Source organism: Trichechus manatus, unplaced genomic scaffold (genome assembly GCF_000243295.1).
Source record: "Trichechus manatus latirostris isolate Lorelei unplaced genomic scaffold, TriManLat1.0 scaffold00054, whole genome shotgun sequence".
Lineage (NCBI taxonomy): Eukaryota > Metazoa > Chordata > Mammalia > Sirenia > Trichechidae > Trichechus > Trichechus manatus.
Genome location: NW_004443990.1, coordinates 16,096,734 through 16,120,123, shown reverse-complemented (window position 1 = coordinate 16,120,123; position 23,390 = coordinate 16,096,734). Strand labels below are relative to the sequence as shown.

Below are 23,390 nucleotides of genomic sequence, written 5' to 3'. Positions count from 1 at the left end.
GTGCCAACTAGTGTGTTTTTATATCCAGCCCAGGAGTGTGGGGGGCAGCCTTTGTATCATCTGGCTGTGCTGGATGAATGTGCTTTTTCTGGATAGTTCCTTCTTACTTTAACAAGCTCTTCTCTTATAGCCAAGGCAAGGAAAATGAGTCACACAGTAGACCCTGCCCCTTCTGGCCCCCACCCCACCCTCAACTCCTCTTACCCAGAGGGAGGAAGTTACCCCATTCTGGTGGGTGGCTTTAGGAATTAGTTTGTTCTAGGCAAGAATGATCTGGTTATCAAAGGGCTCTCAGAATCCCCAACTCCCCAGATCACCCCTTCCCCAAAAGCCAGGCTCCTTCCCCAGGAGAAGATGAGATGACTATAAGTCAGGAGACCAGCAGTAAGGGATAGCACAGAGCCACTCCCAGACAAAGTCTGGGGCTCAACTCTTTTCCAAAATATATTTGCAAATGGAGAAGGTGGGCGTGGAGAAAGGGGACAACCCTTCCCCCAACCCCAGAGGCCCCATTCCACACAACATCCACTCTCCCCCTGGGTCCTTATTTCATCTTAAAAAAACAACAACAACAAAGAACATAAGTAAAAACAAAACAAAAAAGCACTCTGTACAACATCTGGATTCTGGATACAGTTGCTGCCCCTTCTTCCAGGGGAGCAAAGCTGGGTCTCAGGGACATAGTTTCTGAAAGTCACTCTTGTTCTTAGGAACTCCCTTTCCTCATCCGCTTGGGGCCTCTTCCTCTACTAGTCCTAGCTTCCAAAGTCCTTCCAGACCAGGGATCTGGAAGAGGGCCAGGCTGGGCTGCTGCCTCAGGTGCGGAGACTGGCTGTGGCCCGAGCATCTGGTGGTGCACGGGTCCAAAAAAAAACCAATCAAGACTCTTCGGCGCCCCCTCCTCTCCTAGCCAGGCCAGACCCCTCTCAGCCACCTGGGGATGAAGGGTCCTGAGGACAAGTTCTTAGCGTGGCAGGCTCCTCTGGACACGGTCAGAGGGCCCTCTTCTGCTTCATCCTGATACGGGCCCGAAGTCAGGCCTTCCCCACTCCCTGAAGGTACAGCAGGGCCTCAGCCAACTTGGCCTTTTGGCTCACACTGGTCCGTCCAGGCCCAGGTACTCGGGGTTCTCTGCTGTAGGGGTCCCTTCAAAGGTGCTGGGTGGAGAGCCCCGCTCAGATGGGTCCTGGTCCCAGTAATAGAGGTTGTCAAAGGCTGGACTGAAGGCAGGGGGAGGATGGGGTGGAGGGGCAGCCCCTCCCTGGGGTGCCAAGTACTCGGGGTTCTCCACGGCACCCCCAAAGGCAAAAACGTCTTTGACAACCCCATTCTTCCCAGGAGAGAGAGTCTTGGGTCTTTCCAGAGTGGCACCAGCAGGGCGGGAAGGAGGCAGAGGGACCTCTAGGGGTGAGGGGGGCTGTGGTCGAACCTCTGGCTGGTTCACATATTCTGAAAGGGCAAGAGAAGGGGTGGGCATTGTTAGGGAAAGGAACTCGGGTGTCCCTGCCACTACCACTGCCCCCAGTGGATGCGGGGCTGAGGTGTGGAAGGCCAAACTCCCCCACCTCCCAGTCTCAGCTTGGGCCTGGGCTCCATACCGGGCTGGGGGCTGCAGGTCAGGGGGGCAACGTAGCCATCAGTCTCAGGTGGGAGAGTTACTGTGGGGTCCTCGCTGTACCGCTGTAGAGGGCTGGGGTCGTGTGAGGGGAGGCACTGCAGCCCTTTGGCTGTCCCCATTACCAGGTCGCCATCAAACACATCGGAGCCAGCCCCTTCTGAAGGTGCCAGTGGTGACCTGGGGGGCTCCTCCTCGGAGGGCTCCAGCCCCAGGGTCAGCTCACCACCGCCACTCTGAGGACAAGAGAGTCATGATGGTGGTCATTCGGGGATCTGGGTTGGGGACGCCATGGGAGGTGACAGGGTCCCAGGAGCCCTTGGGTATAACATAGTCACCGTGAAGAGAATGAGGTCACAGGGTACTCACGGGTTGGAAGGCAGCAGGAATCCTTAGGGGAAATGAGGTCTCCAAAAGAGATGATGGGGTCAGGGAACATCAGAGAAAGGGACCCAAGTCCACAGGGATGGGAGTCAGAGAAAGGGACCCAAGTCCACAGGGGTGGGAGAGGAAACCACACACCCACCGTGTGACTAAGCACTGACCCTGGTGGATGAGCTGCGGTGCCTGCGGTGGGCTGTGCCCCCAGTGCCCGGGGTAGGGTCTGGGCAGAAGAAGCCCTGCTGGGGCACCAGGTACTCCTCAGCATCCACCAGGTCCCCCATGTCATCGTCCTCCAGCAGCGAGCGGTAGAAGGTGCTGTCCAAGGGGCTGGCGGGGCCCATGTCCTCATTCTGAGGAGGAAGGAGACAGAAGGTGGCGGCATCTGCCCAGCCCAGTGCGTAGCCTCCCAAGGAGGGCTCAGGGAGGTGTGGTGAGTCGGGCAAGGGCAGGGCGTGGAGGCCTGGAACCCAGGAGTCATCTCCCTTTCCCACTCTTTGAGGGAGGGTACTTTTCGTTATAGGTAAGGATGAGGTGGAATGGCCCAGTACCTGGATAACTACAAAGCGCTGGGGGTCCCTGGCCATGCGAGAGAATTCGGCCACCAACTCCCGGAACCGTGGCCGACACTCAGAGTCAATCATCCAACCTGGGGCAGGAGGGAGCTCAGTATCTCAGTCCTGGTTCCAGCCTGTGTGTTGTCCCTCCTCCCCCTCCCCCTTAAGTCTGGCCTGGACAGCCCAGCTACTAGAACCAGAGTCTGGAGTCCTGGGCCAGAACCTCGGGCATCTCCATCTGTTTCCTCTTTATTTGTTTTGCATATAAGTTCCTTTCTAGCTGGTCCTCTAGGGCTCCTCGGGACTTTTACTGTGAAAGACTAGACCCTTTTGAAACCAGTTGCTGAGAAGTTGATCCCCACTCATGGTGACCCCATGTGTGTCAGAGTAGAACTGTGCTCCATAGGGTTTTCAGTGGCTGATTTTTCAGAAGTAGGTCACCAGACTTTTCTTCCAAGGTGCCTCTGGGTGGATTCAAACCTTCAATCTTTTGGTTAGCAGCATTAACCCTTTACATCACCCAGGGACTCCAGGCCCTTTTGAGGCTCCTTTAAATATACCATTATCGGGGTCCATATACATCCAGCTCTTGGCCGCCTCCCCCCATGCCCCTTGTGGGCCCTCTACCCAGGACCTCCTATCCCCTCTGCCATGTAGCTGGCACAGCCCAGCCACGCACATTTGACCATGATCATGTAGACATCGATGGTGCAGATGGGGGGCTGGGGTAGCCGTTCCCCTTTCTCCAGAAGGTCAGGGATCTCCCGTGCTGGGATTCCATCGTAAGGTTTGGCCCCAAAAGTCATCAGCTCCCACACAGTCACACCTGGGGCAGAGACAGAAGTGAGGGGTGGGCGGGGCAGAGGGAGATTTAGTGGACTGAGCCCAAGGTTCTGCCCAGAAGCCTGACACCATGCGGAGGGAGGGTGTAAGGCCAAGGGGCAGGATCTGCCCAGTCTCCCCACAATTCCTGGGATATGCACAGACCCAGGCAGGGTGGGGCACGGATAGAGAATTGTGCTTGGCTTCAAGCAGGGCAGCCTCTTCCTTCCCTCCTATTCCAGCTCTCATCCTTCCACCAGCATCCCCCCAGGGCCATGGCTCCTCATTCACCCCTCCTGTTCCTCCCTTGCCACACACCATAGCTCCACACGTCACTCTGGTGGGTGAACCGTCTGCGGAGAATGGACTCTAATGCCATCCACTTGATAGGAACCTGGAGGAATAGTGGAAGCCCCTGAATTGGGTGTGGTGCAAGGTGGCCATTCTCAGGGTCCTCCCAGGGGCCAGACCCTGGTCCACCCTGCCTCATTCTGCTCCCTCCTCTAACCTTGCCCCCATCTGCGTGGTACTCAGTCTCGTCAATGTCCAGCAGCCGTGCCAACCCAAAGTCTGTAATCTTCACATGGTTGGGGCTCTTAACGAGCACATTCCGGGCAGCCAGGTCCCTGTGCACGAGCCGCACATCCTCCAGGTAGCTCATCCCCTACAATCACAGGCATGGCTGTGGACCTTCCAGGAGTGCCACACCCTGGCCACACTCTCCCAGGGCAACTCCCCATCCTGACCCTCCCTGTGTGGAGATAGGAACTTGCTTCCAAGGGCACCTGCAGAGCCCAGGCTCCTGAAGTGCATACCTTGGCAATCTGCACACACCAGTTCAGCAGGTCCTGGGAGCCCAGGCGTCCGCGGTGTTCCCGGACGTGGTCTAGGAGGCAGCCATAGGGCATGAGCTGTGTCACTAACTGTACTGTGGATGTCAGGCAGATGCCCAGGAGGCGGGACACATATGGGGAGCCCACACCAGCCATCACGTATGCCTCCTGGGGGCGAGAGTACACACTGAGATGGTATGGAAGACCACAAAGCCCAACCACCACATCCCTCCTAAGGGGTGAGGCCCAACCCAGGACCCTCACCTCATCCCACTCCATCCACCACAAACCAGAGTCATGGGTCACAGACCGGGGAGGTTAAGAATCAAGGTTTGGTAATAACAAAGTGTCTCCCCAAACCCCAGAGCCCACATAAGCAGCCAGGGAGTCTCCCTGTACTCCTGGCTGGAGAGGGTAGAGGGGCTTACGTCCAAGATTTCTTTGTTGGCTTTAGGGGATGTGTTTTCCCTCAACACTTTGATGGCCACTGGAATTTTCACATTCTCCCCATCGGGGATCCAGATGCCCTGGGCAGAAAAAGGGGGATGTGAGGGAAGAGTGCTGGCCAGATGGAGCCGGCAGTCCCGGAGTCATTGCTCAGAACGCCCCTCCTTCCCGCGGGCAACCTAACTAGGCCTCCTTTTTCCCTGTTCCCACTTCTGTATCTACCCCTCCCGAACAGCACTGTCCCCAGATTTGGGCAGTAGCTCCCTACGCCCAACTGACTACCTTGGCTCCATCCCTCCCCTTGTCCCATCCTCCGGAGCCACCCACGCCAGGTCCTGGCCCCGCCCCTGACCTTGTAGACTGTGCCGAAAGCTCCAGATCCAAGCACTTTCACCTTCCTAAGCTCCGTCTCTTTAAGGATCCGCATCTGAGCCTGGTTGGGCAGCGCTCCGCTGGGCGTCAGCGGCTCCACCAGCTGGGGTGAGGGGGTGGTGGTCAGTGCCGGGCTGGGCCGCAGTTTTCCCAGAGTCCGGCTGGAAGGCCGTTGGGCCGCCTCACCTCCGTTTCCTGCAGCAGCCTCCGCATCGTGTACTTCCGGATCTTCTGCCGCCACCGCTTGATTACGATGCCCAGGACCAGCCCCACGACCATGAACAGCAGGATGCCCACCACAGTGGTGATAATGGTCACGTGGCTGGGGGTGAGAGCTAGGGTCAGGGAGTGGGGGCACTGGTCCGGGGCAGGAGGGATGAAGGGGTCCCCTGGAGGGACATGAAGGTCACCGGCTTTCAGAAAGGGAAGTGAGAAGGATGACCTACAGGCTCTGACCCGCTCTCCCTACTCTAAAACCTATCTTGCTCCCCACTGCCTCCAGAATAAAGTAAAAACTTGCCTGGCATTCAAAGCCCTCTCTACCCACACCTCCAAGGTCTGTATGCTCTTGGCTTGACTCTAGCCCAGTATTCTCAAACCTCACGGCATGAAAATCACCAGGGAGTTTGTCAATATGATTCTGGAGCCCCACCCCCAGAGATTCTGATTGCGGTAATGGGTTGGGCCCGGGAATGTGCTGTGCACCCAGTGATTCTAATGTTGTAGCCAAATTTTTCACCCATAGGCCGTGATTTTCCACACCTCCCAGCCTTTGCACATGCTATTCCTTCTGCCTGGAACACCATTTCTCACTTTCAAGACTCTCCTCATCCTGGGATACATGGACATCCCAGGTGTTGACCCTGTATCCTTGTCATCCGTGTTCCCCCCTTGCTTAGCACAGGGCCTGGCACATAGCCAACCTCTCATGAATGCTTGTTTCATGAACAAATAATTGCCTAGGACATACTCCAATCTGTTTTTCTCCCCAGAGCCCTTTTCAAGGCTCCCCACTGCCCAGACAATCAAATCCAGCTCTGTGGCCTGGATGGCAGGGCCCATGCCCTCCAAATCTGGCCCGAACCTGACTCAGCTGTCACTCCCTTCTCTATGCTTACTCAGTGGTCCAGCTCGCAAGCACACTAGATTTTCGTGACCCCTCCTTAAGACCTTTCCTCCACCTGGCTAGTTTTCCACTCTGCCCCTTTCAAGGCCTGGCTCAAATGGCACCTCCTCCCTGAAGCCTCTGCCATCCCATTAACGATTCATCACTCCCTGCTTAGTGTTACAGCAGCTGTCTCAATCTACCTTGAGTTCTGGGTTGTTGAACTTTGCCTGTGTCCCTCAAGAGAAATCAAGTTTACTCGAGGGTGGGGAGGTACTGGGCGTCTTAGCTGTCTCTTCCTGTTCCCCACCCCCTCCCCACATCCTCAGCAGGCCTTGGGTCCATTTGAAGTGGACTGAAAGGAGGATCAACAGTGGAAGAGTGGGCTGGGAAGGGACACGTGTCAGATCAGGAGACGCCCTCCCTGCAGCAGTGACCACCCAGGGCCAGTGGGCGAGTAAGGGCAATGCGGGGCGTGTCCTGGGGAGCAGGCCCACCTGGCTCTCTGCTCAGCGGGGCAGCCCTTCTCATCCAGGTCCACACAGCTGCAGGAGAGAGAGTCCTGTCAACAACTCTGGGAACCACCCTCCTGGGCTCACTCCAGCCTCACAACCACCACAGAGGTAGGTGGAGCTGGGTTATTATTCCCATTTAACAAAGGCAGAAACTGGGCTCAGGGTCACCAGTGTTCTTTCTGCCGTCCCACAAGGGAATACCTTCTCCAGCCTGGGAACCCACATCCCCTGCTCCCTGGCACCCACCCCTGTGGAAGGGAGAAAGAGAGGAGAAACCCAGAAGAGGAGCATTAGCTCCGAAAGCTCAGCTATTCCCTCTGTAAGAACCCCAAGGTAAAGTGACACAAGTTCTCCAGGACAGGCTGGCAATACCCATCAAATTAAAGAATGCCTATAACCCAGCACTTTCACCTCTCAGTATGTACCCAAAAAATGCCAGCACCTGCTCGCTTGCACATGGGGCCCTACTACAATAGGCTGTATAAAAAAAAAGGAAACGAGCTCACTCAAATAGGGACTCGGCTAAATAAATTATAATACATCCATCTTAGAGACTGAATAGTTAAAAAAGAAGGAGGTAGATCTATGAGCTCACAAGAAAAGACCTCCAAGATATATTAAGTGGGGAAAAAAGGGAAGTGCAGAAAATATGTAGAATATGATCCCGTTTACATTAAAAAATACACGCATGAACAACTAATTATATTTAAGAGTGAACTATATGAAATTGCTGTTTTTTGACCATTTTGACCTACAAACACAGCAATTGTATATAACTCAACCTAATACAAATGTAATATGTGTAAATAAATAGAAAAAAATGAATCTGGTGTTTTTGCCAGGAAGAGGGAGGGACTAGGTTGGGCAGGAGAGTAGAGCAAAAGAGCATATTTATTTTATAACGTTTATATTTTTATATTGCTGGAAATGTTTATAATAAGGATGTAATTATGTAATTCATGTGTAATTAAAAATAACTAAACGACGAAAATAAAAAGAATAAGGTAGCATACCGTGTTGGGGCATGGAAAAACACTGCAAGATTCTGTTAAGGGGAAAAAAGCAATTTGGAAGCAATATGTATGGTCTATGATCCCATTTGGATAAAATGATAGATAATGATAATAATAATAATATATGTTAGAACGTGCATAGATAAGAACAACTGACAGGAAAATATTCCAAAATATTAACAATGCAAATAGAACTGCTAGCAGCATTTATTTACATTTATAGCCCTGGTGGCGCAGTGGTTAAGCATTCAGCTGCTAACCAAAAGGTCAGCAGTTCTAATCCACCAGCTGCTGCTTGGAAGCCCTATGGGGCAGTTCTCCTCTGTCCTATAGGGTCGCTATCAGTCAGAATCCACTCAACGGCAATGGGTAATGGTAATGGGTATGTTTTATGGTTTTGTAATTGTTCATTTAAATTTTTTAACAGCGTGTTAAAACTTTTGTGATCAGGAAAAAAATACATGAAAAATTAAGAGTTGCAGGATAAGCAAAAGTAGAGCTGTCCCCCTTTTAGAATAAGAGCTGCACAGAGGCTCCTGACACAAAAGCCCCCCCGCCCCACTTCTGCAGAAAAGGCCCTCAGACTCACGAGTGGGTGCAGTTGATGGGGCATGGCTGGCACGTGCCCTCCTCATCTGGGAACTTCCAGATGGGCATGAAGGAGAGGTCAGGTTTCACACCGCTAGGGCAACGAGCCACACAGAAGGGAGAGTCCTTATAGTGAGCACAGGCCACACACTGATCAGCCTCCTGGGTGGGGAGGAAGGATTTGTGGGGGGCTGACACTGACACCCCCAGGGTAGTAGGATCCTCTTAGTGCTTCTCCTGGCCACTTAGCGGCACGTTTCACCCTGCTCCTGGGACAGACCCAGTGTGTATCTACCACTGCCACTAACCATCTACTCTCCATGGCCCCTCCTCAGCCACCCTCCTTCCTTTAAAGCTGGATCACAGGCAGAGGGGCTTCAGAGGAAGAATTGGAGGTGCAGAGAGGGGAGTGCAGTACTTTTGGTGTGACAGTGAGGAACAGCAAGAACTAATCTTTAGAGAGTCTTTACAGGGTTCAGACCCTGGGCCGGCCCCTATTTTCTTCAGTTCTTACCATGCCAAAATGATAATAGGAATTGAAATAATTCATTTTATAGAAGAGAAAACAGAGGTTGGAAGCAGGGACTAGATTTGAATCGAGGAGGTGTGCTGCCTGAGCCCACAGGCCTAACCACCCACCACCTTAGCACAGCCAGGCCAAGAACCAGGCCTCCTTGGGACCCTTTCATAGTCTAAAGGGCTCCAGGGTCCATCAACACCCCCGCCTCCCTCTCCTCCACCCTCTCGCTTTCCAGGTCTGAGCTGGTCACCCTCTCCAGGATGTCACCAGACTGAGCACACCCCACAGCTTCTCGACAGCCTGCCACATGCCTGGCAATCCATTACCCCCATGCCCGTCCACCTTTCTTCCCTCCAACCGGCCCTGGGCCCACCAGTGCCTCACCAGTCCAAAGCAGGTCTCTGAACCATTCTGGGGCTGGCACTCGGGGTGGCATGGCAGACAGTGTCTGTCCTTCACATACTCCCGGGGGAGCCTGGGAGAGAGGATGGATGTGAGGGATCTGGGAGGAGCCCTTGTGCACCCCTCCAGCCGCCCCTCCTCCACCCCGCATACCCCTGCAGTACTCGGCATTCTTCCACGCACTCCTGGCCCCGCAGGTACTGGCTGCAGTTGACGCACTGGGTGGGCCCAGGACCCCAGCAGTGCCCATGGGCGCACAGTGGGTAGCAGGCCAGCCCCTCCCCCTCTGCAGTGAGGAGGAAGGGGCCAGAGGGGCACTTAAGGGAGGCCCCAGGGCCCAGTGAACCAGGGAGGGGACTGTGGGCATGGCTGTGGGCTGGAGGGGTGGGGACAGGTGCTAGACAATGAAGGGATAAGAAGAGTTCTGAGATTCCAGAAACAGAGAGGGATGCCAAGGCAGTGTGGCAGGGCCCAGCTAGAAGCCATGCCAAGAGGCCAAGCCAGCCAGAACTGAATCAAGAATGGTGCACCAGGGATGGGCAGTCTGCACAAGTCCCAGAAAGCTGCTGCCAGGGGCCCGTGTGGCGCTGGGCTCCCTGTCTTACCGCACTCATCTTCTGGCCGGTTGGCACTGTGCAGCAGGGCCTGGTGAGGATTCCGGAAGAGCTGGTCCCAGGGCACCGTGTGTACGAAGCAGAGACGGGCGTTGCGGTGGATGAGGGCCAGCCCACTGCTCAGCTCCCGCAGTGAGCGAAGCCCCAGCCAGCTGATGCCCAGCCCTTGCAGGGCCAGCGAGTAGGCGCCGCTGTGGGAGGAGGGGTGCTCAGCTGCAGGGTGACCACCTTACCGCCTACCCCTTCCCAGCTGGCAAGGGATGTCCTCACCTTCCTCCTGCCCCCAGCAAACTCCGAAAACTCCATGGAAAGGTATCCCTAGGGAGCAGTCGTTTTCACCCGTGCCCGCAGCTTCTCATAACCAACCGCCCCCTCCCCACCATAGACCTTCTCCCCACCCCCACCCCCGCTGTGCTCACTCGTGCAGAACTCGTCCCCGGATGACTCGCAGGTTCTGGAAGACACTGAGGTCAGGCAGGTTATCTGGCCACGCTGAGATGTACAAGTAACCTGCAGGCACAGAGTGAGGCTGCGTACGTGGGGGACAGGGTGAGGACTCCCAGGCCCACCCCGGGGGCAGCCTGGTGAGGGGCAGGACACAGAGGCAGAGCCCACCTGTGATCTCCTCCAGCGTCTCAAACACTCTGAGCTGCTCAGGCTGTAGGGGGGCAGTGTTGGAGGCTGGGTCCCTAGGAGGAGTAGAAGTCAGCAGGGCCAGGAAGGGGGTGAGCATGACCCCCAGAGCTGGCCCTGCCACCTCCCTGCCATTAATGCCTTCCCTTAAACCTTTGCCCGTCAAGCCTGGCTGCTCCCATTGTGAACTTCAAAGCCTAGGCCCTAGTTTGGCAGGATCTAGCAAAACAATATTTATATCCTTTAATCCAAAAATCCCTCTTCTAGGAATGTGGCCTAGAGAGACACTGGCCCCTGTTCCCAGAAGCACGTCCAAGACAGAACTGTTTGTAAGAGTGAAAACCAAAAATGACCTAAACACCTACCAGTAAATAGATGAGCTGTTAAATAAAACCCTCATCTATCCAGACTATAGAATAAAAACAAACATTTAGGAGTGCTTGGTATGTGCCAAGCACTGTTCTAAGAGCTTTACAAATACTAACTCATTCAAACTTTATAACCCTTTATAAAGTTGGGACTATTATTGCCCCCATTTTATAGGTGAGGAAACTGAGGCACAACGAGGAGAATGAGGTAGGTTTCAAACCCTGGCAGTCTGGCTCCCGAGCCTAGGATCTTAGCTGCTACTATTTGTTGCCACCTGTTCCATAGCTGTTGAAAGAATGAGGCAGCTCAGCACAGACTGTCATGACCAGCTCACCAAAGCAGGGTGCCAACAATGCTCGCAACAGGGTCCAATTCATAGAAATCACCTCCCCCAACAAAACCGTAAAAACGACCTATGTGCCTGTGTAAGCATAACTGCTCTAGAAGGCCATACAAACTGTTCACAGTAGTTCCCTCTGGGCAGGGCAATGAAGTGAAGGAAGTGTTGAAGGGGAATTTTCTTTTTTTAATCTGTCTTTTCATTGAAGTATAATTTACATACAATAAAATACAGATGCGTTTAGTTTGACGAGTTTTGACAGATGCATTCACCCATGTATCTACCACCCCAACCAATGTACAGAACGTTTCCACCCCCCCCAAAATTTCCCTTGTGTCCCTTTCCAGTCCCCCCACCCTCATGCAACCACTGTTCTGATGTCTGTCATTCTAGAGTGGTTTTGCCGGGTCTAGTGCCTCACATACATGAGATCGTCCAGTGTGTACTATCGCCTCTGGCTTCTTTCACTCAGCGTGTTTTTGAGGGTCATCCGTGTTGTTGTGTCTATCAGTAGTTCATTTATTTTTATTGCTGAGTAGAATTTCATGGTATGGATATACCACCATTTGTTTATTTATTCACCTATTGATGGACATCTGGGTTGTTTCCAGTTTTGAGCTATTATGAATAAAACTGCTAGGAATTCATGGGGAATTTTACTTTACCCGGATGGTTTAATCTCTTTACAAGTGCATGTTCGTGGATGACATGTCATTTACAAAAATAAGCTCCCCCAAGTTCCTGCCCCCTTTGGCCCCCACCTGACTCCTTTGCATTGCTGGCCTCCCACCATTCCCCAGCTCTGTGTCTGCCTCAGGCCACCGTACCCACCCTTAAACCCCATGTGTCCTTACCCCTCAAAGCTCTCGGGCAAAAATGCCAGGCTCCCAAAGATCTTCTCGCAGCCGGCAAACTCCTGGATATTGGCACTGGTGACCGCTCTCACCTCCCGCAAGTGTTCCCTGCCCAGGCCATAGCACACTGTGGGGAAGGGGGGGCATGGTGAGGGGACCATCTCAGGCCCCACGCTGGGACTGATCACATAGGGCGTCAGGAATGCAAACTCCTGGCTTCTCTCTGCAGTCCGTTCCTGGTGCCCCAGGCTCCCTCCCCACACTGGCAGGCGATATGGGGAACTGGTATAACTGACCTGGGGAAGGTCAGAGGCAGAGGCAGTGGGAGAAAAGGACCGTGTCCCAGGAGGGTGCAAGGAAGGGTGGAACAGAGTGGGCTGGGTATGCAGAGGGACAGGACTACAGCCTGGCCCAAGGGGCAGCAAGTAGGTACCTTGGGCACAGGGCTTGCTACATTTCTCACACTTCTGAGTCCCATCCTCAGCTGTCACCTCTTGGTTGTTCAGGGGACAGACCAGGGTGCAGGAGCCCACATCCGTAGACAGGTAGTTGTCTGAGGAGATGAGCAAAGATTTGCGCCCTAGCCCTCCACACCCCACCATGCCCAGGTACAATAAGAATAAGATCAAAATACTCAAATGCTCTTACTACGTGCCAGGCACTGGTCCAAGCACTTGACATTCATTCACTCCTCACAACAAGCCTATGTGATAAGCACTGCTGGAATCCCATTTTGCAGAAAGGGAAACCAAAGAACAGAGTTAAGTAATTTATTCAAGGTCATAGTAGTAGTAAGTGGATGAGCCAGGATTTGAACCCAGACAATCAGGTTCTCTCAGCTACCACGGGGAGGTTACAGCCAGAACCTGAGGGCCCACTCCGGTCTCCCAGGAGAGGAGGAAGCAGGTTCCCCAGGTCCCAACCCAGTCCCAGGGGGCTCTGGTACTCACAGGGACAGGTGACCACACAGCTGGCACCAAAGGTGTAACGGCCTTCAGAGTTGATCTCGGACTCGAAGGTGTCTGTGTTGTAGACAACCAGGGGTGGGCAGTGCAGCTCACAGATGCCGCTGTGGTTGAAGTGGAGGCAGGCCTGGGAGGGCAGGCAGCTGGTGGTCACTGGGCTGTTGCTCCCTGGTGTGCCAGGGACTACGGGGCCATAGCAGGTGAGGTGCCCCTCCCCATGTACCTCTTGGTGGGGATGGGGCACAGTGGGCACAGGGCAGAGAGGCACATACCAGGCAGTCGGAGTGCTTGGGGCCCGTGCAGCCCGCAGCACACTGCTCGTGGCAGCAGTCAGTGGGCAGCGGGCCCTTGCAGCGGGCACAGCCACTGGCACAGAGGGTGCGGGTCACTGTTGGGCAAAGGGCAGGATGAGGGCTGAGCGGCAGCCCAGGCACCAGACCCTCAGCAACATCACCTGCAAAGATTCCCTGACCCAGGGAAGACACCCCAGGCGTGGTATCCCACTCTGCCCCAGCCCCCCAGATTCTGGGCCTCGATAAGACTCACAGCTCTGACAGTCCTCGGAACTTTCTCCCCAGCAGTGGGGGACTTTACAAGCTGGAGAACAGGGCCTGCCTGGGGGGAGAAACCAGAGAGAGAGGGAAGGGTTACCGTGGAGAGAGACACAAACAGCAACAGAGACCGAATGCAAGAGGCAGAACGCACAAGTGAGGGAGCGACCCAGACAGAAAAACATGGACTCCAAAAAAAGAGACACAGTCGAGAAGCAGAGGGAGACAGGACAGACGACTATGGAGACAAAGAGACACAGAGAGAGAGACAGAGAGATGGCAGGAGGGATGGAGAACGAGGCAATGGGTGGGGTCAGTGGCTGGGGGTTGGTAAGCTAGGAGTTTGGGGTCAGAGATGAAGCTGAAGGTGGGGTGGGGCTTACAGGGCCGTGAGTGGTTGGCATCTACCAGCTCAAGGGACAGCCGGTTGTTCTTGTGGAAGATGTCTTTCCATAAAATTGTCTCCTGGTAGCAAAGCTGGGGGTTTCGCTGGATCATGATGCCTCCCTTCAGGATCTCTGTAGGGTGGGCAATAATCAGGGGACCCTCTCACCATCTGTCTCCTTTCTGCCCTCCCCTGGGGCCCTCTCGCCTCTCAAGAGAGGAGCAGGCCTCTTACACAACCCCCAGGCTCCCGAGGGCACATCCAGAGGTTTTCCTTGGCATTAACTTCAGCATCTTCTAGCCCTACCAATAGCACACCCCACATACATTCACAATTTTAGATGAATAAATTGAGGCCCAGGGAGGAGTGAGCATCCATGTCAGACTCCAGATGTCCACATCACTCTTCTTTCCTCTCACCTCTACCCTGTGCACACTGCTTAGTCATTAAAGAGATTCTAGGATCTGAAACCCAGCTTCACTAGTATCTGCAAGACCTTCAGCAAGTCACTTATCCTTTGCAAGTCTCAGTTTTCTCATCTGTAAAATGGGAATAATACTGATGCTTCCCTTGCAGGATTAAAGCAAGACTGAAACGGGAATCATGCACGCAAAGAGCTTTGGGACACGGTCAGCTCCAGGGCTGCCATGGATACTTACATGGGTTGTTCACTACACACATGTACTCAGCCAAGTGGGGGCAAAAACCCAGCTTACGTTCTAATTATCAGGCTGAGACTTCCTGGGAGGAAGGGGAACCTTTTTCTAACTTGTATAAAAGCACCTTCCCCAGCTGTGCCTGCATCCACTCAGAGGGGGCGCCGTTTATAGTGCATACAAAGGCACCCCATAGCTAGCAATGGCCCCGGTCAGCTCTCAATACCCAAATCCAGGAGAGGGTTTCAATGATGATGATGATGACCACCTGTGAGGCTTCGCAGCTGCAGCTCCCGCAACCCTTCTGGGACAGCCCCTGTGGCAAGAGTGGCATGGTCCGGTGGGTCTCCATTGTCCAGCACGGCCAGGGCAAATTTGTCCTGGAAGAGCTGCGTGCCTCGCACAATTCGCAGCCTATGCAGAGGGACCTGCCTCACTTGGTTGTGGGCGATGAGCACGTAGCCCTGCACCTCCTGGATATCCTGGGAGGGGACAGGGTGGGACAGGGGGTGAGGCAGGTTTGGGCCTCAGAACACTACCACCCACTAAGGTCTCCTCATTGCTTGAGCAAGGCCCCCAGCCACCCTGAGCAGTCCTGCTCCTTCATGCATAAAATGGAGATCAAGCGCCGCTACCCTCCCTCGCCAGATTTTTGTATGATCAAGAAAGATAATGGTGGAAGGCACACTTTGTAGACGGTTAGCAAGTGCCCTGCCCTCTTTGCCTCATGGTTTCTTCATCTGTAAAAGGAAAGGCCTAGACAAGATGATGTATGACCAAGAAACACGCACATGGCCCCACTCCAAGGCGCCGTGAACACAAACAAACGGTTGGTTTCCACTCTGTCCTGCTCATAACTGTTCACATACATTCCCATTTGATCTTCACAATGGCCCCTCCAGGGTAAGGCAAAGGCAAAGTGAAACCCAGTGAAGCTAAGGGCCGGGACCACATTCACACGGCTAATAAGTTGCGGAACTGGACCTGGAACACAAACATCTCCCACCAGCTCTTTCCACAACTCCAAGTGGGAGAGGGATGGTGGCTGGAGGACTTGAACAGTAGGGGAGGTGATTATGTTGGCAAGAGAGCAAAAATTTAGCAGAGGAACACATGCATTTCACCCAAGAGGTCCATGGCCAGTCACATTAAAGAGAGAGCGTCAACTGATCTTGCAGCAGAATGGGTGGAAGTTAAGACATCAGAAAGGGCTTCCCAGTTGAGGAACCACAAGAAAGGCAATATAGAGAAGAGACACCCCATTCTACCAGCCACCTATAAGCAGAGGGCTTGGCCCAGCTGGAAGCAGGGGACTGGCTGGGTTGTCCATAGGCCTCACCTGCAGAAAGGAGAGGCCGGCATTGGCAGGCAGGTAGGTGAGCTCCAGGTTACCCTGCACCACCTGACAGCCCTGGTAGAGGTGGCGAAGCATGTCCAGGTGGGTCTCGGGGCTGGCCGGGAGCTGCAGCTTCATGTCTGTGCCGGTGCACACTGGCAGGAGGGAGGAAACAGGTCAGAGGGCCATGTCATCCACCCTCACTGTTGACCCCGAGTCGTGCAATTTCAGACAGGGAGAAAGCACAGCTAAAGGACCCCTCCTCCCATGTCCCGTGCGCCTGTAGGGTTACCAGCAGAAGAAAGCTTGGGTGTTTGGGAAGGGAAGTTAGGGGAGCAGCTCTTTCTGGCTGGTCCCATTCTGAGAGCATCCCAGGGGGCCTGGCTGTGCCAGCCTATGGAGCTTGCGTGCCCAGTTCAGGGTGTTAGCTGGCAAAGAAAGCCTCCCTCTGTCCCAAAGGCCACAACTCAGGGCCAAGGGGTAAAAAATCCCCCAAGAGAGGAGATGAATCATGAATCCTTTGGATACCCCCTGCCCCACCTCCCAAGCAAACAAACTCGGGGAATTCTCCCTACCTCATTCCAACACCACCCACGTGCCAACCTCCTGGCAAGGGATACCCAGCTCTCCAATGCCACCCAGAAAGTGAGAAAGAAGGGTCGGCTGGAGTCATAACTGGGGGCATGGGGGCACCCAAGGGCCTGGTCACTGCAGAGACCTCTGGAATTCCCCCAGGCAGAGAAAAGGAGTATCAGGCCCCAGGCTCAGACCCCGAGCCAGAGTGATGCCTGTTGTGAAGGCTCCTACGCTGGCACCCTTGCCTTGCCACCTCCTCAGGGCAAGACTCCAGAACCAGCTGGCACAATTGATGCCACGAAACTCCTGCCACAAAGGCACTACGTCAGCCCTGTGTACCTGCCCCAGTGCCAACCAACAGCCAAGGGGCATCAAGATAAACTGTCATACCCGGTCCACCTGGCCCCAGCCTGGTGTCCCTGGGACCAGAAGTGCCCACTGAGATCAGATATACTAGAGGGGGTAAACTAAGCTCCTGGGGAGATGGGCGTTCTGGGCAGCAGCTGGCACCATGCCTGCCAGCAGGGGGAGATGGAAGTGTCCAGCTGAACTCGTTTTTCTGCTCTGTGGAGAAGATGAATCACCTGATGTGTCTGGCCCAGGAGGGTGTAGAGGGGAGAGGAAGGGGGAGGCGGAGGGCACCCTTGGTTACACAGGCCCACAGGTGTCTGAGCTACCCGGAATTCCTGTTGGTCCCCTCTGACGGACTATACTACGTGCATAGTGGGGAGGGCACAGTGGCTGGCTTCAAAGTCTGACGCCAGGGCCTCTGCTCTCCCAGCCACTTGGAGCCTAAGGTCAAATCCTAGGGGGTAATAAGAGACACTCCCTGCCTCTGAGAGCTGGGCTGGTGCCCAAGAGCTGGTAACCTTCCTGTAACACGCGGAGGGGTCTCTATTCCCAGCCCACTGGGCAGAAAGGGAAGGAAGCAAAGAGGGAGGAAGGGGAAAACTCAGGAATAGAACTCAAGGGTCCATCTCCCAGACTGAGAAAGACAGAGACCGCCAGGCCTCCCCTTCCATGCCTCACCCACTGACACCTCCTCCTTCCTCAGCCCCTCCCCCCTAAACTCCCAAGAGAAACAGGAGCCCAGGGTGGCAGGCCAGGCCCAAAATAACGCCCTGCTGCCAGGACCTCCCCCGACCTCAGCAGTTTCAGCTGCTTCACAGGCACAGCTGTCTCCAGGCCCGGAACCCAGGCCCTGGCCCAAGCCTCAGGGACAGGGACCCACAGGTCTGGGGCAGAGGCGTCTCCACCCCCTGCGGCTCTCTGCCACCTCCAAGGGACATCAGCTGTGGCAGCCAGGCAACAGGAAAACAACGGGAAGTGGGAGCAGCACGTTAACTGGTGCCTACCATGTCCCCCTCATAACATCCTCCAGAGCCTGGGCTGCAAAGAAGGAAACTGAAGCTGGCAGGGGTTAGATTCTCCCAAGGTCACAAACTTGTGCGTGAGAGGCAGGATTTGAACTCGGGTCCGTCTGAGTTTAAATCCCACATTCCTTCTACTAGGCCTAACTGCACACACACAAATACACTCCACGCCCCATCCAGCATAAAGACATGCCAACTCTCCTGGTGCCACCGATAAACGTTACAGGGCTCTAGGCAGGGCAGCTGGACTGGGCTAGGCAGGAGGGTCAGAAACCTGGTAGCCCTGCCCCACTAGTGAGTTTGTTTACCTGATTTGTGGTTGCTTTGAGTCTGATTAAGACTCTTAAAGTGTTTGCAGACAGGTGGTAAAATTGGTACTCTAAGTCCTACTCCCAGGGAACTGCAGGCTAACTGACGAATCCCCCCGCCAACTTGACATGAAGCCAAGAAGGCCTTTTTGACACCTCCCTAGCCTTCCCTCCCACCATTATCCCCCCACCTCTTTCCCACTCCCCCATCTCCGCACGAATCTCCCCCTCACCAGTTCTCACCACAGCCCCCATGTTTTATTTGGGGGTAAAAAGTCCTAATTCCACAGGGGGAAGCTCTTTATATCCAGGATACCTGCCCCTCAGGAGCTCCAACCTCCAATTCTCCACGAGAAAGACAGTGAGGCAGGACCAGTGCAGAGCAAAGACAGGACACACAGTGATAAACGGGATAAGTGTTAGATGAATGAACGAATGAATGAATTCCAGTCAAGAGTCTTCAAGTCAAAAGGGACAGGTTGAGGTCATGGTGTCCATCCTTCTGATGAGAGGCTGGTCAAGGTCCTTCATGTCCCTCCTGCTAGACTTGGGTGGTCAGGATTTCGTCCCAGCCCTGGATGGATTCTCTCCTCCCTCCCGGCCTCCAGCCCCAGCTGCTTCTCTTGCTCACCAGCATGGAAGCCAACACTTCCTTTGGTCTCCACGAACGCTACAGGACACCTACCTGTGACCTGGGGTCAGAGCCCACTCTAGTCTCACCAGGGTGCATCAGGCCTGAGCTCAGGATCTTTAGACCAAAACCCTAGCTCTGCCACTCACCGTGTGACCTTGGGCAAGTCCCTAGACCTTTGGATCCTGCATCCCAGCCCCTCCAGGCAGAAATCTCTATGCCTTTCGGTGCCTGCTATTAAGTAGACGTTCAGTGAATATGTGCTGACCTGAACTTGGTTTAAGGAGAGGATCATAAAAACTATAACAACTCTTACTCTCCTCAGAGAAGCTAAATGAGAGCTAAATAAGATAATGAACGGAAAAGCAGTCTGTAAACATGACAAGGCTTTGTAACGGAACTGGGGCAACACAAACACTAGCTAAGAGAATTCTCCGACTCCCCTCAGCTCTTTTCCCCGGGGTGGGGAGGACAGGTGGCCTAGCCAGAGATGGAGGTGTCATCCCAGAAAGGGCTTCTCATAGGCTGAGAGCAGGGAGGGGGTCTCTTTCCAGGTCATTCCGGCCCCCGGGGCAGGCACAGCTGCACTGGGACCTACACCAGCCTTCCAGCCCCAGCCTGCACTGGTCTCTCATGCTTCCACTCCAGCTGTCTCCCTCTGCTCACAGCCATGCATGTCCCAGTGGCCTCCACTCCCATCCTGCCCTCAGTCCCCTGCCGTGCTAGGAGGGCCCAAGAGGAAGGCAGGCGTGGGCTGGACAGGGAGGGAGAGGACTCTGAGGCAGGAGGGTCCCCACTGGGTTGTGGGAGACAGCTCCAGTTTCTATAACCTAGCTAAATGGATAGGAAGGTCATTCACCTAAAAATCAGCGTAGTGTCTCTATGCTCTTCTGGGCACAAGGCTGACCCTAAGCCAGGGCTTTGCTCAATGCATTCCTGTTGAATGGAATTAAGACTTTGACTAACTCTTGATGCCTCCTTACAGGAGTCAAAAATGCCTTGGGCATTATTGGTTAGCTGGGGAGTCTTGGATAAGTCATTTCATTTCTCTGAACTTCAGTTTTCTCATCTGTGCATCTACGTCACAGGAGTGTTGCAAAGATTAAATGAAATTGTGTGCAAGAACTTGGAATACAGGAAGTTAAGGCAAGAGACATTAATACAGCAGAAATATGGGAAATCTCAAACCAAGAGAACATAAAAAGTTTTGTGTTTGACTTTGGAATGCAAAATCTGTTCTCTTTTTACATTTGAGCCTATCTTTTCCATTGTTTTTTTTTTTTCTTGACTATTAAAATAAGGCTACTTTCCCTGAGCCCCTAAGTATAATAAAAGGAGAAGGCTATTAGGAGAACCATACTGGAATTAAAAAATGGGCTCTGAATGATAAAAAGGATGTGTTTGCTGCAATTTACAAAACCTCTAAGAAAGGGTGTCGGTAAAATCCTGACCCTCTGGGACTTCCCCCACATCCCCTCCCCCCACTACATTCCTGCCCCTGCCCTCAGCCCTGAGATATAACAGGGGTGTTGGAGGCAGCTGGGTGGTGGTGTGCTGCCGTTTTAACCATTCCCTGCACAACACACCCAGCATCGCTCCCTGCACCCAGCAGTGCAGGCTGAGGGCTGAGGAAGCCCCAGCGAACAGCGATCCAAGGACCCCTCCCTCACAACCCAGCTCTGCAGCAGCCCGGTCCCTCCCTGCCTGACGGCCCAGCCTAGCCTCACCCTTCTCATCAGAGCACCAGGGGTGACGACGCCCGCCTGGGAAACAGGGAGGGGAAGGATGGGCTCCCCGGGAAAGAGGAGCCTCCTTCCTCAAAGAGAAGGCGTGGAGCCACCTCTGCTGTTTACGGCCTATCTGGCCCAGCACCTTGAGGGAGTTCCTTGAGAGGGCAGAGTTCAGCCAAGTGCCCAAGTAAGCGGGGAGATTGCTGTTTGGCAATGCAAAGCCCAGACACACAAACACCCAGACCACACAACTCAGCAACACCCTGGCGTAGACACGCAGCCTCACACACGCACGTTGACACCCTTCAGATAGCACAGCAATGCACTGACCCTCCGGCAATGTGCAGGCACTATGACACCACCACCCCTTGGCTCTGTAGCCTTTGGGGACCACCCACTACTTTTGGAACACTCTCATTTTGTTTTCTCCACAACTCGGGAAAGCAGGGCACAGTGTCCCCCTTGTTCAAGGCAGATTAATACAGTGATTTCGAATGTGTGGTTGGGGATTGGACTGCCTAGGGTCGAATCTGAGCCCACCATCACTGGCTGTTAGTTAACCTCATTAATCCCAGGTCTTCACCTGGAAAATGGGAATACTAGTGGGACTTCCCTTAGAGGGTGTTGAGGATTAAAGAAAGGAATACATGCAAAATGCCATACACAGTGCCTAGCACCCAGGAGACCTCCAATACACTGTTAGCTTTCAGCATTACTGCCTACAGACCGGCAGATAGGTGCCCCTCTGGAGACACACACTGCCCCCGTGTCCCTTTCCCACACACAGCATGAGGGAAACGGCAGCTTCACAGCCCAGCCTTCTACATACCCCCACCTGGCCCATTTCCTACCCCCCCCAACTGCGCAGGAACCCCTTCCTTGGAACTCTCCCTCTTTATGCCCCAGAACCCGAAGCCCCCACCACCACTCCGCCACCCACTGTGTTCTCCAAAACTCATAAAGCACCCAGTCCCTAAGCTGGCCCTGAAGAAACTTGTTCAAAACAACCGTCTCGCCCTCCCCGCAAGCCCAGACCCCAGCATGAAGCAACTCTGCAGCCTGCCCGGCCGCCCTCTCCTCCCGGCTCCGGCTGAACAGGTTGCTCTCCCCACCTCCCCCTCCGCACCCCGACCCTGCCAGGAGCTGGAGTAACCAAACCCTAGCGACTGAAGGGGGCGTGGAGGGGGCGGGGAGGGACAGGGCGGAGGGGACCCCCCAAAGGAATCCAGTCCAGTCCAGTCTGGGGGCGGAGGCTGCCAACTGGATAAGCTTTGAGAAAGTTTGAGAGGGCTCAAGAGGGGGGAAACACACACACTCTTCACCGCGCAATCTGCCCTTTAGGGGAAAACTTTCTGAAAAATTTCCGAGAACTTTTTTGACAAGTTCCCGGAGCCAGTCTCCTCAATGGAACTTCTAGATCCGCTTCGGTGTAACTGCCCACTGGCCCACCTTCTTTTGACCCCTCCCTGCCCGAGTGCCCGGCTGCCCGGAGCGCCCCGACTGTCCCCAACTTCGGGTCCGGAGAGATCGCGGGCCCTTCTGCCCCGGCCCGTCCGGTCCCCGCTTTCTGCGGGGACCCAGGCTGCAGGGGCTCCTGTCGCTGCTCCATGCGCTCCCCACCCCAAACCCACCTTGGGTGCCTGCGGCTCCAGGGGGCAGGAGGGCGAAGAGAAGCCCCCAGCGGCACCAGGCCGCCAGCTCCATGGTGCTCACTGCGGCTCCGGTCCCATGGCTCCGGCTGGACCAGGCTGCGCGGGCGCCGGGCGCGGCGGGGCGAAGGGCGGGCGCTGGGCGCCGGGGCGGCACCCTGGGAGGGGCAGGCGGTGGCCTTGGGGTGCTCCTCTTCACTCCCGCCACGATCGAGGGGAGTTTCAGCTCCACAACTTCATTCTGTACTTCCTCAAGGCAGCCCTCCGCCTCCTCCTCCTCCTCCTCCTCCTCCTGCTCCTGTGATTGGGAGCAAGCGCGCTCGCAGCTAGCCCCCCCACCCCCTCCAACTGCATTCCAGCAAGTCTCGGGGAGTGGCCCGGCTTCACTTTCTCCCTCTCTCGGCGCAGGCCTGTGAGCGTCCCTCCGAGGGCTGGGACGCCTGGGTTCCCTGCAGCGGTTCTCAAACGCTTCCGTGGAGAACCCCTGAAAGTCTGGGGCAAATTCTTCGGGGGCCGCCTGTTATCCTTAACACTTTTAAGTCGCCTGTTTTATCTTAAACATTCCTGGCGAGTTTGCGTCCTACACATCACATGGCTATTTGTTTTAATATCAAATAATGGTTTTCCCACTGCATCCTCAAGCAAAATTGACAGACAAGGAGGGTAGCGTGTTCTGTTTAACTTGTGGCTTCCGGGACTCCGTGGAATACCTTTTCAAATCTTTTAGGTATCTTCCCCGGTGTGAAAAGCATGGTCCTAAGGGGATCTACAAAGGGAGGAGGGGAGAGACGTTCAGATTGGTGGGACCTCCTCCCCATCCTTGGAAGAACATCCCTTTTGTTTCTTTATGCGGGCGTCCAGCACCCAATTCATTCAAGGTTTCTTCTCTGTCCCTTGCCTTTTACTGTTTTGTTCAATTCCATCTCCCCACCCTGCATTCCACCTGGAGCCCCTGACCCTGTTCCTCAGGCTCCGTGGTGGGGTGGGGTGGGGCTGGGGATAGAAAGAAGGCATGTTTTTGCTGGAAATTCCAACAAAAGAATGCACAGCACATACTTATACTAACAAGTTATTCGTTGTTTACCTGAATTCAAATTTAACTGGGCATCGTTGTTTTTATTTGCTAAATCAGGTAAATCTAATTGGAATGCCCCAGTCAAGAGAGGGTCAGAGGCACCTATTGGGGAGTAGAGAATGAAGGACACTAGCATTTCTTAAACTGCTTCCATGTTCCTGGCATGGTTACAAGC

At 54.5% G+C, this 23,390-nt stretch overlaps 1 protein-coding gene across 3 annotated transcripts; it reads right to left on the bottom strand.

Annotated features, from left to right (window-relative positions):
• Positions 1-430: 430 nt before the first annotated feature.
• On the bottom strand, positions 431-22,456 carry ERBB2 (erb-b2 receptor tyrosine kinase 2). 3 transcript variants are annotated; one of them, XM_012555958.1, is made up of 27 exons: positions 22,123-22,456; positions 15,813-16,028; positions 14,806-15,019; positions 13,880-14,014; positions 13,492-13,560; positions 13,218-13,333; positions 12,931-13,072; positions 12,414-12,533; positions 11,981-12,107; positions 10,400-10,473; positions 10,204-10,294; positions 9,776-9,975; positions 9,324-9,456; positions 9,153-9,243; positions 8,250-8,410; positions 6,630-6,677; positions 5,214-5,349; positions 5,008-5,130; positions 4,637-4,735; positions 4,191-4,376; positions 3,884-4,039; positions 3,694-3,769; positions 3,233-3,379; positions 2,548-2,645; positions 2,161-2,349; positions 1,599-1,851; positions 431-1,449 (listed from the first exon to the last, which is right to left on the bottom strand). In XM_012555958.1, exons 4-27 carry the CDS (start codon positions 13,992-13,994, stop codon positions 1,094-1,096), a joined length of 3,306 nt encoding a protein of 1,101 aa, XP_012411412.1. In that variant the 5' UTR covers positions 13,995-14,014; positions 14,806-15,019; positions 15,813-16,028; positions 22,123-22,456; the 3' UTR covers positions 431-1,093. The 3 variants fall into 3 exon arrangements, with proteins under 3 accessions (XP_012411412.1, XP_004378090.1, XP_012411413.1); XM_004378033.2 differs by having other exon boundaries at positions 15,877-16,028; positions 22,123-22,450; XM_012555959.1 differs by lacking the exon at positions 1,599-1,851 and having other exon boundaries at positions 15,877-16,028; positions 22,123-22,450.
• Positions 22,457-23,390: the final 934 nt, after the last annotated feature.